The sequence below is a fragment of the Panthera tigris genome, chromosome B1 (assembly GCF_018350195.1).
Source record: "Panthera tigris isolate Pti1 chromosome B1, P.tigris_Pti1_mat1.1, whole genome shotgun sequence".
Classification (NCBI taxonomy): domain Eukaryota; kingdom Metazoa; phylum Chordata; class Mammalia; order Carnivora; family Felidae; genus Panthera; species Panthera tigris.
The window spans coordinates 116,579,575-116,594,040 of NC_056663.1; the positions used below are offsets into that span (position 1 = coordinate 116,579,575).

General features: G+C 34.8%; 1 protein-coding gene across 2 annotated transcripts in view; it reads left to right on the forward strand.

The window, feature by feature from the left end:
* The window catches only part of PPA2 (inorganic pyrophosphatase 2), a 90,567-nt gene that overhangs the window by 62,374 nt on the left and 13,727 nt on the right, over positions 1-14,466 (forward strand). Inside the window, exons 8-10 of one of the 2 annotated variants that reach the window (XM_042984094.1) lie at positions 333-460; positions 3,283-3,368; positions 10,679-10,748. In XM_042984094.1, the coding sequence (XP_042840028.1) occupies positions 333-460; positions 3,283-3,368; positions 10,679-10,748 (284 nt within the window). The remainder of the gene's footprint in view (positions 1-332; positions 461-3,282; positions 3,369-10,678; positions 10,749-14,466) is intronic. The other variant, XM_042984095.1, reaches the window with a different exon arrangement.

Below are 14,466 nucleotides of genomic sequence, written 5' to 3' on the forward strand. Positions count from 1 at the left end.
CTTAAGTATATCTCACTTAATCTCACTTCATTGCTATTTGTTGTCTGTTTCCTTTAATTGGAATCTCTGAGCTCCTTGAGGAAAATAACTTTGTTGTCTTCATCTGCTTATACCCTGTACCTAACATAGCATCTGGAGGTCTTAAGAAATGTTTGTAGAATGAAGGAGTAGTGTTTTACATATGAAAGAAACCCTCAAGTCCAGAGGCGGTTTGATACATGATGATTATGCTGCTAGCTAGCAACAAAGGTGGACTCCCTCAGTCCAGTGCTCTACCACTAATAGGAATGAATTTCAGTTTTTAACAAAGTATTTTGTTTCTTCACTTGCAGATATTGATGATGTTAAGAAGTACAAACCAGGTTACTTGGAAGCTACGCTTAATTGGCTCAGATTTTATAAGGTGCCAGAAGGAAAACCAGAAAACCAGTTTGCTTTTAATGGAGAATTCAGAAACAAGGTGAAGATGATAATCTTTATTTTAAAATATGCCTTGTGATACTTGTACAATACTTCTTTCACCTTTGGGGGTTTCTTATGTGAATATTTGTATATAACATGATAATGCTTTATACTGACTCGAATACTTAAGGACATTATTTTGTCAAATTTATTTTAAAGGATTTTTTTCAGGAGGTCTCTAAGTGAAGCAGTAAGTCTTGATAAATATCTGGATTCATCTCTTTATCTGTTGATATCTCCTTCATCTCAGAAAATGAAGGGTTTCCATGATCAGTCTCAGTCTGCATATTACGTATGACAAACCACCTTCCATTTACTATTGTGGAGAGGAGAAAGTTAACTTACCATTAATGTAAATCCCAAGAGGCTTCTCTTCTAAGTGTTCATTCTACCATGACTGACTTAAGCTGTTTAACAATTAAGAAAGCACTTAAATTATCCTACTGTAATAGAGTTTTTCTGTTGGAATACCACAAAGTTACCATGAAGTGTCTCTCATGTGATACAAATGGAGAAAATAGGCTAAGGATGTTAAGTCTAAGGCATGGAATATATATTTTTTAAAGTTTTTACCACCATTGGGGCGCCTGGGTGGCTCAGTCGGTTGAGCATCCGACTTCAGCTCCGGTCATGATCTCACACTCCGTGAGTTTGAGCCCCACGTCGGGCTTTGTGCTGACAGCTCAGAGCCTGGAGCCTGCTTCAGATTCTGTGACTCTCCCTCTCTCTGCCCCTCCGCTGCTCATGCTCTGTCTCTCTCTCTGTCTCAAAAATAAATAAAGAACATTAAAAAAAATTTAAAAAAAATAAAGTTTTTACCACCATATAAATTACACACAGTACACACCAACAGTTAAGTGGATACTAATAAGTAAAACATGTTTTGTAAGTAAGGTAAGCCATGTTAATGGAAACTTACAAATTATAATAAATATCTTGTTATATAAGAATTTATTGCTTAACCTAGTATTTTTTAAAAGGCACGTCGAAAGAACCCTTAACATCTTGAGGGCTTTGTCTAAGACTTATTAAATGTAGATATAAAGCTATTATTTTCAATTAAATACTCTTAAAAATAAATATTTAAGATTTATAAGATAAATTAATTTTTGTCTTTTTCCTCTAAAAATATGTTATAATATGTTATAATTTGTTTGAACTTTTTATGGCTCCTTATTGCCTCAGAGTATGGTTTGGGTGGTTTTTATTTTGTTTGTTTTTGTTTTTTTGCTTGATTTTGATAAATGTTAATTCTTTTCTGAATGAAGACTAGATTATTTATAAACCTGGTTTCAGAAAATAATCATTTTTAGGCATTGCTTTTTACCACTTCTGTTTAAAATGTAGTGCCTAACTCAGGAAAATTAAGTTGCATCTCCTTAACATGTTTGAAAAGGTGACTCCTGTGCTATCTAGATTTTTCCTTCTGACTCCTTTAAGCAAGTGCTGGAAAAGTGTTTCTAAATAATCATAATTACCCGAATGATTTGGTTAAAAATCTTTCCTTGTGTTATCCTGACAACAAATTGGCTTTTTTGTACCATATGTTAAAGGGGACTCCCCATATCACCTCATTTAGCCATTCTCCTTCATGTCACATGACAATAGACCTGAGAAAACTTTTTTTTTCTTTTTCAGAAGATTTCTCATTATTATTACATCTTGGTTCCAAAGATTCTTTAATTTCTTCATTTCTTACTGTAATATGTTTAGTTGTAATTGAAGGAGAAAATAGCTAGTAAAATTAGTTAATATCTAAGGACTCTCCTTAAGAAAAAATAGCAAGGAGAAAAAAATCAAAAGAATTTGCTGCTTTGGAATAACAGAACAAGTGTTCCTTTAGATGGTTTTGCTAGATAGATATCTAGCAAGAGGTGTGTGTGTTTCATTGGTTTTGCATTTTCGGACACCATTTAAGTTTATACTAAGAAAAAAATAATTGAAAATGTTAAGGAGGTTTACCACCTCTAGACAGTGGATGTTCTTTAGAACATGTTTATGCAGTTAGACTATAGTTTTGATGATGATGAAGTTAATAGGTGTATGGTTATCTTATAAGCAAGGGACTAGACTAAGCACTTTGCATACAACTTATTCATCCTTTCAATAGCTAGGCCTTTTGGATTAGGTGTGGCATCTTGACTTTGTAGGCCATATGGTCTTTGTCACAAGTTCTTAACCTCTGCCATTGTGGTGCTAAGGCAGTCTTAAACCACGCACAGATGAATGATTGTGTTCAATAAAACTTCATTTACAGGGGCGCCTGGGTGGCTCAGTCGGTTAAGCTTCCGACTTCAGCTCAGGTCATGATCTTGCTGTTCGTGAGTTCAAGTCCCATGTCAGGATCTGTGTAGACAGCTCAGAACCTGGAGCCTGCTTTGGATTCTGTGTCTTCCTCTCTTTCTGCCCCTCCCCGCACTTGCTCACTCGTGCATGCTCTCTCTCTCTCTCTTTCTCTCTTTCTCCCTCCCTCCTTCCCTCCCTCCTTCTCTGTCTCAGAAGTAAACATTAAAAAAAAAAAAACCTTCATTTATAAAAATGGTGTTTTCGTGAGCTAAATTTGGCCCATAGGCCCTAGTTTGCCAACCCTAAATTACAATATCTCTATTACCTTCCATTTATAAATGAAGAAGTTAAGACTTAGTGAGATTAAGTAACTTGCTCAAAAGTCACACAGCTGGTGAATAAGGATGCCAGTATTTATATTCAGGTTTGCTTGACTCCAGAGCTCACATTCTTAGAAATTAGCTGTCATAGTGATAATAGTTCCATGTTAGTATGGTGATGTGATCTTTATATCTGTTTTTGGTTTGGAATTAGGCCTTTGCTCTTGAAGTTATTAAATCTACTCATGAATGTTGGAAAGCATTGCTTATGAAGAAGTGTGATGGAGGGGCTATAAATTGGTAAGGATTTGTCTTTTCTATGTAATGTTATTTTATTATTAATTGATACTAAACATCCATATAATGCTATTCAATTTGATTTTTTTAAAAAGAGAATTACAATTTTTTTTCATTTAAAGAATACTCATGAAACACCAATATGGAAAGCATTACCAAGTGCTGGGTGGGCACCATGAAACTGGGAATTGACATGGCCCCTTTTCCCAAAAGATTTATAGTTTAGTGGGGGATATTGTTGAGTAAACAGGCATTTAATTATAATACATTGTGATATGTGCAAAGAGGGAATAAATAACGATTTTTCAATGTGCAGACATGGTTGTTTATGTGTAAACACCACATCATTTCTTGATGAAATAGTACAAAGCCTTTTTATCCATCATGATCTGGGTCACTAGCTGATTGATTACAGGGAATCAAACAACAGTAACAGATGTAACTCAAACATTTTATTTTAAAACATTTAAATGTGTACTCACTCATCTTTGGATATAGGGCTAAGACCTTTTCTATGTAAGTTCCATATAGATTATATATATAATCTAGTGTAATATAGAATAGAAAACCAAGATAAGATCCTCTAATTCTTAAACTCCTTACAGTTAAAAACCTTCATAGGTTTTTAAGGTTCTTTTTTCTAACCTTTTTACAGTTTTCTTACCCACATCTACTTTGACACCAAGTTATTATAGTGAGTCACCTTTATTGAGGCTTTTTAGCCTTACTAGTTTTTAGGGCCTGCATAGTATATTCATAAGAATCAGTTCTGTTTCCACATCCTCTTTTTCAGTAAGCATAATTACTGCTTAAATTATGAAGTAGTAATAAAGACAGCTCTTATAAACAGGTTTAGAAACAAAAACAACTGACTTTTGGCAAGCCTAACTACAGAAAGCAAACACACGTGTCATTCTGTAGAGTCCCAACTCCACTGTCCCCTTCTCCAAATCAGGAGAAATTGGGAAGCCATTCACTCAACAAACACTGATTTGAAGATCTGCGACCAGGGAGTGTGCTGGTTCCAGGACTATTACTGTGACTACAATAAATAGAGTCTCTGCCCTTTCGGAGCATGAAGTCTGGGAATCAAGAGAGACATTAAAGAAATCATTAGAATACAGTAATCACATGGAGTAAAGAATTAGTCTCAAGATATATTTTATCTATGTCATCAAGAGACTCATCTTGCCTATGACACAAATGCTTAGGCATTAACCTTCAGGTTGTGTTTCTTTGTAAGCTCGAGTAACATTGTCAACTCCTTGATTTTCTCCTTTCTTTCTTCTTAACCACTTAGGCAGATCACTCCTTTTTTTTTTTTAGCAGAGTCTTAAAATCAAGTGATTATTTCTAATTTAAGTAGTACAATTTATTAACAAAACTGGGTATAAGTGAATGTCTTCTAGTCGTGACTATCCTAGTAATTAGTAGACTGAGCTATTCTTTATGATATTCTAAGTCAGACATTCATGTGGTGAGCTCCTGTAAAAAGGGTCTCTCACTGTCCAAAGAAGTATTTGCTCACTGTTTGCTTTCATCTTCTTCCTCATGGTACTTTTGGAAAAGTTTTTGCAGTCCTTTAAGGGCCTGTGTGTTTTCCAGGTTCCTCAGCTACACAGGTAGAGATTACCTCTGGTTAGTTTTTCTGTAGCTTGATGTCATTCCTTCTGTGCTGAGACTAATTACCTTTTCTCTGAGGGTAATTTTATTTCTACTCTCTGGAGTCATTTTGCTGTAGCCTCCTAGGTGATGATAAGGATTACGTTAACAACAGGAGTTGACATTTATTGAACTTTGTACTATTTTGCAAGTTCGAAGTGTTTAGTATGTGTTACCTAATACAAGGATCCTGTAAGATGTGTATCATTGTCTCCATTTTATACATGATGAGATTGAAACCACGTAGAGATTAAGTGATCTAAGGTCACGCTGAGTGGGAGAGCCATCATTTAAGCCAGATACCAGGCTTAATGTTCTTGCCAGCTATATTCTACTTCTGTCTTTTCAGAGAATACAACAAAATAAATCTTCTTTTAGCTTAAAATTTTTCAGGGTGTACATTTCTGGGTATAAATTTTATTCATGTAGGTAATTTAAAGTTAAAATCTTCAAATTTTAATTTATTTTGGCCATTTTTTTTTCTTATTTTTATCACCACTTGATTGTAAAAATGTATTCATAGTAGCTTTTATGTCCTGTCTTAATGAGTTGCTTCTTCCTCTTAATTCCTTAAAATGTACACTGTTACTGATTAGCAAGCTCCCCCTGTCTTTTTCAGCCTATTTTCCCTACTCAGTTGAGTGTAGGCCCACATTTTGTTATCCCAGCATTTCTGTCACTATATAGTGCGTAATAATTAACTAGGAAAACTTGGAAAATTCAGATGCATTCATCTCCTTTAAACCTAGTAAATTAGGGTCTCTGATGAGTAGTGTCTAAGAATCTGAATGTTTTAAATCTCCCTACCTAGGTGCTTCTGATAAGCCTCTCTGCTTAAAAAGCATAAAGTCTCAACTTCTCATAGAAGAGCAAACGAGGCCTAGTCTAGGATTTGGTCCCTGCTCTCTGTCTGGCCTCATTTTCTATCACTTCTTGCCTCTTACTTTCATGTTCCAACAACTTAGAACCACTTGTCACTCCACAGACACCATGCTCTGGTTGACCTCTAGGCCATTCCTCATGCTGTTACCTTTGCCATGATTATCTTCTCATTTCTTGAACTAGCTAACTTCCTCATCTTTTTAAGATTTAGTTTTGACTTCACTTTCTCTGGGAAGCTTTCCCTCGTAGCCTAGCTGCCATTATACTGTGCATTCCTTGCTTCCCTGTGTCCTTTTGTTATTATGCTTACCAGTTCTTAACTGCGTGGTTTATTAATTTGTCTCCTCCTCTAGCACGTAGCTTCCTCAAAAGCACATGAAGAAGGATACCTTATTCATCTTTCTATTCCTAATGCCTGACATGTGCTAGCCACTCAGTGAATACCTCTTGGAGCAAATTGTTGACTAATATTTTAAAACCAACAGATGTTTGTTGTTTTCAAATCTAGTGCTACTCTTCTGCTTCCAAGATCCCTGCATTTATTAAATTCTATAATTGATACTCTGAGTAATCCTCTTCTTCACAAGAGGTTTGGTTGTTATTTTGGGGTTTTTTTTTCCCATTGCTTAATATTTACTCTGAAAGCTACACATTCTTTTAACACAGAGAAGTTCATTATTTCTGCTCTCCCCTAAAGTCACTTTCCAGTGTGTTGCAGGAGAAATAAAGGTTTTTGCCATTTGAGTTTTACTCTTCAGCCCCTCTTGCTCTTTCTTCAGCCATGGCTTATTTACCTTATTTTTAAGAAATCAGAAATGTACTATTCATTTTGCCAGTTTATTTTTTTTCATTAACCATTATCTATTCTGACCCATCTAAATTTTTCAAATTTTGACTGATTCTCAGATGCTCTTCTAGAGCATCTGGGTTTTTTAAATTTAGTTTTTAATTTAATAATTAATTCAGTTTCACTTACTTGATTCAGTTACTTGTCATTTATTTACTCAGTTGTTTTATATTGCAACTCCTTTCTTGTTTAATAAAATCTTTGTGGTACTGTCAGAATTATATTTGAAAGATACAAATGTGATTGTCATTTTTTGCTCAAAAACTTCTCGTGGCTCCCTTTGATCATAGAATCCAATCCTACTCTTCTATGTATTAATATGTCTAGACCTACTTTTCCAGCCTCATGTTCTGTTTCCTCCCGTCTCCTGTTTTTCCTCCATGAATGCCTGCTCATTCTTCAAGGAGCAGTTTAGATGCTACCTCTACAAAGAGTTGTTATTTGTTTTGGGCAAGATTACCTGTACCCTCACATCACTGCTGTACACACCTCTGTGTAGCACCTGGAGTGTGTTATTATCTTTTTATGCTGTAAATTGAGTTTGTATCATGGCACTTAGTGTCAGGACTTGCCACTGGTGATTTAAACATGCTTACTGAATGAATGAATATATATATATATATATATATATATATATATATATGAATGAATGAATATGAATATATATATAATTTATATAAATATATATTATATATAAGTATATAAAAATAATATATAAATATATATTATTTATAAATATGTATTTATATATATATAAATAACATATAAACCTATATTATATATATATATATATAATATTTATATAGATTTGTTCTTCCAAATTGTTTAGGTCTTAAAATTGTTTCATTTTACTTTTCTAGAGGAAGGTGTACCTGATCTATATATGGGTAGCTATATATATAGTTTTGTATATAGATTTACTTCAATGTCAGTTTTCTTCTATAGACTCTGGAGGTTGTGGTTCAAAATCATTGTCATTCTTATTTCTTTAAATTAAATTTTCTCTTTTTTTTCTTGACTACTTTGCTTGAAAATGAAAGGCCTTGACAGATCTGTATCCTGGACACTGTCTTTGGGGATTCTCATGAGTGTGTGCCTTTGTCTGCCTTGAAGAAAATCATTTTCTCTTTACTAAAAAGTTCCATATCTCTGGCCTTGTAAATTTCATCTTTATATGTCTTCTTATTATGTGCAGGTAATTTTCTGTTTCTGTATCTTTTTATGTAATCAGTTATTTTGCGCGATTACGTATCAGTACACCTTTTTATTATTTTTAAATGCAGTTTGATTTGTCATCCACAGCATTTTTGGTATTGCTGATCTTTTCTTCTAATGTCATGTCTGCTTGTTTTGGTCAGCAAGATTGCGTATAGGGTATACAATTTGTGTAAATTTACAACAAAATACTTAGTATCTTACTGTAAAAAGGAAAGCAGCACATTTTTCTCAGTCATTATTTTAAATCTCATTTGTAATAGATACCTCTAGCTTAGTCATCCTTCAAGTGGTTACACTGCTTCTCTTGCAGGCCACATTCATAGTTTTAAGGCTAAAAAGAACCCTTAATATTCTAACCTCCACGGGAGCTCTTTGGTTCAATACTGTATCCCCAGCATCTAGAAATGTCCCTAACACATAGTATAAAAAAAATTCTTTGAATCAATCAATAAATATGAATCAGTGTTAACTCTTTTTATATAGGGGCCAATTTAGAGGAAATAAAAATAAAAATGTTTCTTGATAACATGCCTTCAAACATTCAAAGTATTTTAATTCCTGGGGGACATCTATTACAACCCAGATTATATACTTTTTTAACTAAGAGAATGTCGGTGAGGAAGTTGGCACTATTTTTAGCTAACCAAATGCTACTCTAAGAGCCTGTTGGAGAAATAGTAACAAGAGGGTTTATGGTCTCTCATCTTTATGTTGTCTCGTACGAATCTCTCAAGTCTGTTTGTATACCTTCCATTTCATTATTGAACAGTCATACTAATCATTTGCCCAAGGCGAAAATGGCAGAGCCTCTTGGCTTTCCTCAGCTCCATTGGTTACTTGTCAAGATACTGTATGAGAGATATTTAGAAAGTTATTCAAAATTTTAAAAACTTACAGAGTTGGCTTTAATATTGTCTGTTTTTGCCGTTTCTGTTGATGATTTGCTTTGTTGAGTGGAGGGTTACTTTATTTATTTTTGTATTTTTCTAGATTCAGTTTTATTTAAATCCAAGTCAGTTAACATATAGTGTAGTCATGATTTCAGCAGTAGACTTTAGTGACTCATCACTTACAACACTCAGTGCTCATCCCAGCAAGTGCTCTCCTTAATGCCCATGACCCATCTAGCCCTTCCCTCCACTCAATACCCCTCCAGCAGCCTTCAGTTTGTTCTCTTTATTTAAGAGTTAGAGGGTTTCTTTAGAAGTAGGTTATCAAATTTAACATAAAATACCAGACACCCAGTTAAATCTAAATTTCAGAGCAATACATCTTTTTAATATAAATGTCTCATGCAATATTTGAGACATACTAAAAAATAGTTTGATGTTATCTGAAATTCAAATTTAATTGGGGATTCTGTATTTTTTCTGGCAGCCCTATTTAGAGAAGTCTCCCCTGTTCTGTTACCATCATTTTTCAGAATTTCCAAAGGTACGTTTTACTTTGGCTTAGTTCTAACGTTAAAAACATCGTATATAGCATGTTTAGAATACACCATGCTTCCTTCAGAGGACTAGCACTTAAGGCTTCACAGTGTCTAATTTTTTGCCTTGTTCTTTTAAATTTAGTTTTGACATTCTTTAGGGAAATATCTGACTTATAACACCTTCCCTTTTTCATTTTTTAGCTTACTTAAATATGGGCTGTGGAGAACAGAATAAAAAATAGCCTTAAAGATAATGCAAACTTGCATCAAATTTTATTCATGCCAAGAATGAAAATAAATCCCACATTTTGAGTCTGGATAGAAAAGAGAACAACCACTTACCTGTAATTGCTATGTACCCAATGTCTGATTACAGACATTATATAAATAAATAACTAGGCAGATCTTTTTATCATATATATCCCAATGTATTTTTCACAAAGCCATTATAAAAATGTATCCGATAATATATATCTCTTAGGTCCACTTGGGGGACAAGTGTGTGTATGTGTTTCCTCTTCTTTAGGGATCTGCTAATTACTTTTTCCTTTGGCTTTAACTCCCTTCTCTACTGCTTCTTTCTATATCCATTTTAATCTGATTTCTTTGATGAAATTTTAAAAAATCAGTCTTAATATGTTTGAGAGGAATGATGCCTTTGCTTTCATCTAGGAAGTAGGAAATACACAATGGGCAGCATGCTTGTGGAGATAGCATGCATTCCCTGTTGTGTGGGAAGGCTTTGATTTCATAGAGCCTTTCCTTGTCTTATGCCCCGCTGACCTTCCCTCCCTGTACGAAAACCAAGTTTTCATATCATGTGCTTTCCTGTCATGACTCTTAGCTTAGCTTTCCTCACCTGTCTGAGAAAGATTCCATAGCATCGTTCAGTAGCCAGTAACAGTGTTTATCACCTCAAAGGAAAATTCTTCCTTATAGTCATCATTTCATGGGTCAAGTTTCTTTTCCTCACAAAAGGTAAAGTGTAGTTGTGATGTATAGTCTTTTATATTCAAGGAGATTATTTAGATCTGTGCACTATTTAAACGAAAAACATATTCTGGAATGTGCGGTGCTGGGAGCACTATATTTATAACTCTGCCTGAAAGAATGTACAAACATCTCAGTTTATATTCATTCAGGTCCTTTATCACTGGCTGGAAATAAATAACTGGAGTTACACAGCCAGTGTGGGATATTTGCAGTTGGTTTTCTTGTTTGGTAATTGCTCATTTTTTATCCTGATTGATAATAACATTGTCTTTTCCTCACCAGCACAAACGTGCAGATATGCGACAGCCCTTTCCATTGTACTCAAGAGGAAGCGAGATCAATAGTTGAACTGGTAAGGGGCAAAGCATCCTTTAATCTTACAAATGTCATGGGGAAGTCTAGCAGAAGTTCTGAAAACTCTAGCAATGAAGTGTATCAAGTCTTTTGGGAAATATAAAATTAAAAAATAACATTAGAATCCATCTTTTTTAATCCAGGGAATTTAAATAAAAAACCTGAAAATCTTTCAGCTTAGTTTTTAAATTGTTTTCTAAAGTACATTAACCACTTAACCAATTTACTATGATGCTACTCTTCTTAATATCACCAATTTATTGCTTATATGTATTTGCTCTCCTTGTACCATTCTGTTCCCTTGAGTTACCCACCATCTAGTGTCTAAATTGCAACTGGCTGTGGGAACAGGTGCATTTTGGCTCAAGAAAGATGAAACAAGACTGTTTTTCCTTTATTTCCATTTAGTTAGGCCGTCTTACAAGCTTTCCCTCTAGCTAAGGTGATATCTTGGATTTTTACATGTCTGTCTCATTGATAAGGCTGCCTGGAGGCAACTGAATTTATTAGGAAAATAACGGCTTGATTTAGAGACCACTAAATAAGAAAATTCATATTCAGATAATTAAGTAATATTGCTGTATAAAGTGTGTTCAGGAGTGGTTTATAAACTAAGCTTTTCTTTTTTTAATCTTAAACTACTTATGAGCTAGAAACTAGAGAATTTAGATCTTTACTTCAGGAACATCAAAAAACGTTTACCTACTGTGGCTGCTTTGAATTTTTTTCCCCACTAATTCATCAGCTATTTAATTAGTACCTGCTATGTGCAGTGAGATCCAAGGTACTGGGGATTCAGCATTAAAGAAAAGATGTGAAAATGTCTGCCCTTGTGTAGCTAATATTCTAGTTGAGGAAATGGATAATAGATAAATGCACAAGTAAAATACTTGTGTATTGATCCTGAACAATGATCCTGAACAGTATGGGAGTATTGGGAGTGCTGACCCCCCTGCATACTTGAGAATTCATGTATAACTTTTGACTCCCCAAAAAGTTAGCTACTAAGAGCCTACTTTTGACCAGAAGCCTTACTGATAACATGATTAGTCTGTTAACGCGTTTTGTATGTTATATGAATTGTATACCGTATTCTTAGAATAAAGTAAGCCAGAGAAAAGAAAATATTACTAAGAAAATCATAAGGAAAATACATATGCATTTACAGTATTGTACTGAATTTATTGAAAAAAAAAATCTATGTGTAAGTGGACTTGCGCAGTTCAAACCCCTAATTGTTCAAGGATCAACTGTAGTGTGTCTGAATGTAGTAAATGCTATTATGAAATGAGCAGGTCAGAGGGGATGAAGTTCCAGGAGCAGATTGGAGTTGGAGTTATTAAAAAGAGACAGGGACAGCCTCACTAGGAGAAGCCAGACATGAGTCAAGATTTGTAGAAGGTAAGAGAATGTGCCGAGTTACCATCCGATGGAAGAGCATCACAGTCCATAGGCCCAAAGGTCATGAGACAAGAGGATGCCTGATATGTTTAAGAACTACTCAAGGAACCACAGTGACTAGTGGAATAGAGTGAGTTCAGGGGAGATAGGAGGTGAGATCAGAAATGTTTACTTCTGGGGGTGAAAGTGGTGGTAAATTATTATGAAAGACCCTGTAAAATAGTCTGTAAAGAGTATCTTAAGAAATGTGTTTCTTATTCTGAATCACATACGGAACCACTAGCTAGTTTTAAGCAGAGGGATAATAGGATCTGACTTAGATTTTGACAAGATCACTTGGGCTGCATGGGTGAGAATAGACTGGAGTGAGGGAAGGGAAGATGAGGGAAGCCGTTGTAGTAATGCAGGACACAATATCAATTTATTTTCTCCAAGTTTTCAATTTTGTATATAAACAGATTGCATTCTGAACTTAGTTCTCATCAGTATACTTCTTTAATGGGAAAAATAAAGGAAAACAAGAAACTTCTTATCTTTGTCCATGGAGTCTCCCTCACTCATCTCAGATTTTAGGGCACCTGGGTGGCTCAGTCGGAAGCATCTGACTTGATTTGGGCTCAGGTCTTGACCAACTGAGGTCAATTAGGAGCCTGCTTGGGATTCTGTCTCTCCCTTGCTCTTTGCCTCTGTCCTGCTCACACTCAAGTGCACACTCTCTCTCAAAATAAATAAATGAACATTAAAACAAAGTCAATTGCATTTTAGTTTGGGATTTATAAATAATAGATATAACAGATTCTTATCTTAAAATTAGCTGCAAGATTAAAGTTTCTATCTTACATCCTGTTTTTTAATTGTTTCCTATATTAGTAGGAAAACAATCCTTTTGGGAAAAAAAATCGGAGGATATGGATGTGATCTAGATAGTTAGGTGTGAGGAACAAGATTAGAATTCAGAAACATTAACATCCAGCTTTAATTACATGGTCTGGTAAATTTGTTGTGCTTCATAATAATGAAGAAAGAGAGTGCTATACTGATTTTTCACTGAGATCACCACAGTAGACAATCAAAATGCAAGAAATCAGTCTCTCTTCACTACCTCTAATGGAGCATATCATATATGGGATTTCACCATTAAAAACATGGAAGTCAGGGGGCGCTTGGGTGGCTCAGTTGGTTGAGTGTCCAACTTCGGCTCAGGTCATGATCTCGCGGTCTATGAGTTCAAGCCCCGCATCGGGCTCTGTGCTGACAGCTCAGAGCCTGGATCCTGCTTCGGATTCTGTGTCTTCATTTCTCTCTGCCCCTCCCCCGCTCATGCTCTGTCTCTCTCTCTCTCTGTCAAAAATAAGTAAACATTAAAAAAATTTTTTTTTAAATGTGGAAGTCAAAGAATTGCTCTATTAGCAGCATCTAGTGATTCAGGAGATTAGATAGTACTTTCTTGTGAAGATTTTATTAATTTGTAATAATGAAATTCTTTGTAGTCAAAGCATTTTGACTTGGCATTTCATCTCTTCAGAACCACACTGAGATGTTTGAATCATAATTATTCCGGTATATATTCCAAGATCTCTCTATTTTGCTATATACTGAACATTGCACTGATGTCAAACCAAGTTTTTCTTTGGTTGCTCAAAAAAATTAAGATGTTCAAGTTACCCATCAAACTTCATCATATCCTGACCACAGCAGTCCTGGAATTGTGTGGAATCAAATTGTAACTCCAGAGTTTATTGGCAGGCTCAGAATGAATGAACTCATTCTAACAAGTTTAATCAACAAGATCTATGTTGATAGAATATTCAGGATCAGTTGATTAGGTGATATTTTAGGATAAATTAACTGCTTTGGTGAATGGATAGTTTTAAAATACAAAAAAGAAAAAAAATGGATTAAACTTTTGAGTGATTAACAGAACTGTTGCAGGAAGTATATACTTGTGAATATGTATTGAGCACAATTTAATGTAGTAGCATTGAGACCGAAAAAGGAAAAAAAAAAAAAATGACCATTAAGTAGTCACTTGACAATATGTACAGATCAGTTAGAAAAAATATTGTCATTATTACCAAGAAAAAATAAAAGCCAACAACCTGATGAGTATTATGTGGAAGCATTTGAAAAACAACTTGGAAAATATCTACAGCAGTCGTTTGCCATGCTTAGGGCAGAGATCTTAAGGGTAGTGGCTCTGAGGAAGATGAGAATAGAAATGATCAGAAGAATTATGGGATGTTGTTTATGAATATAGATGTTTGAATGTATTACAATCATGAAAGGCCAAGCTGTGTCAGAATGAGGATGTTGTG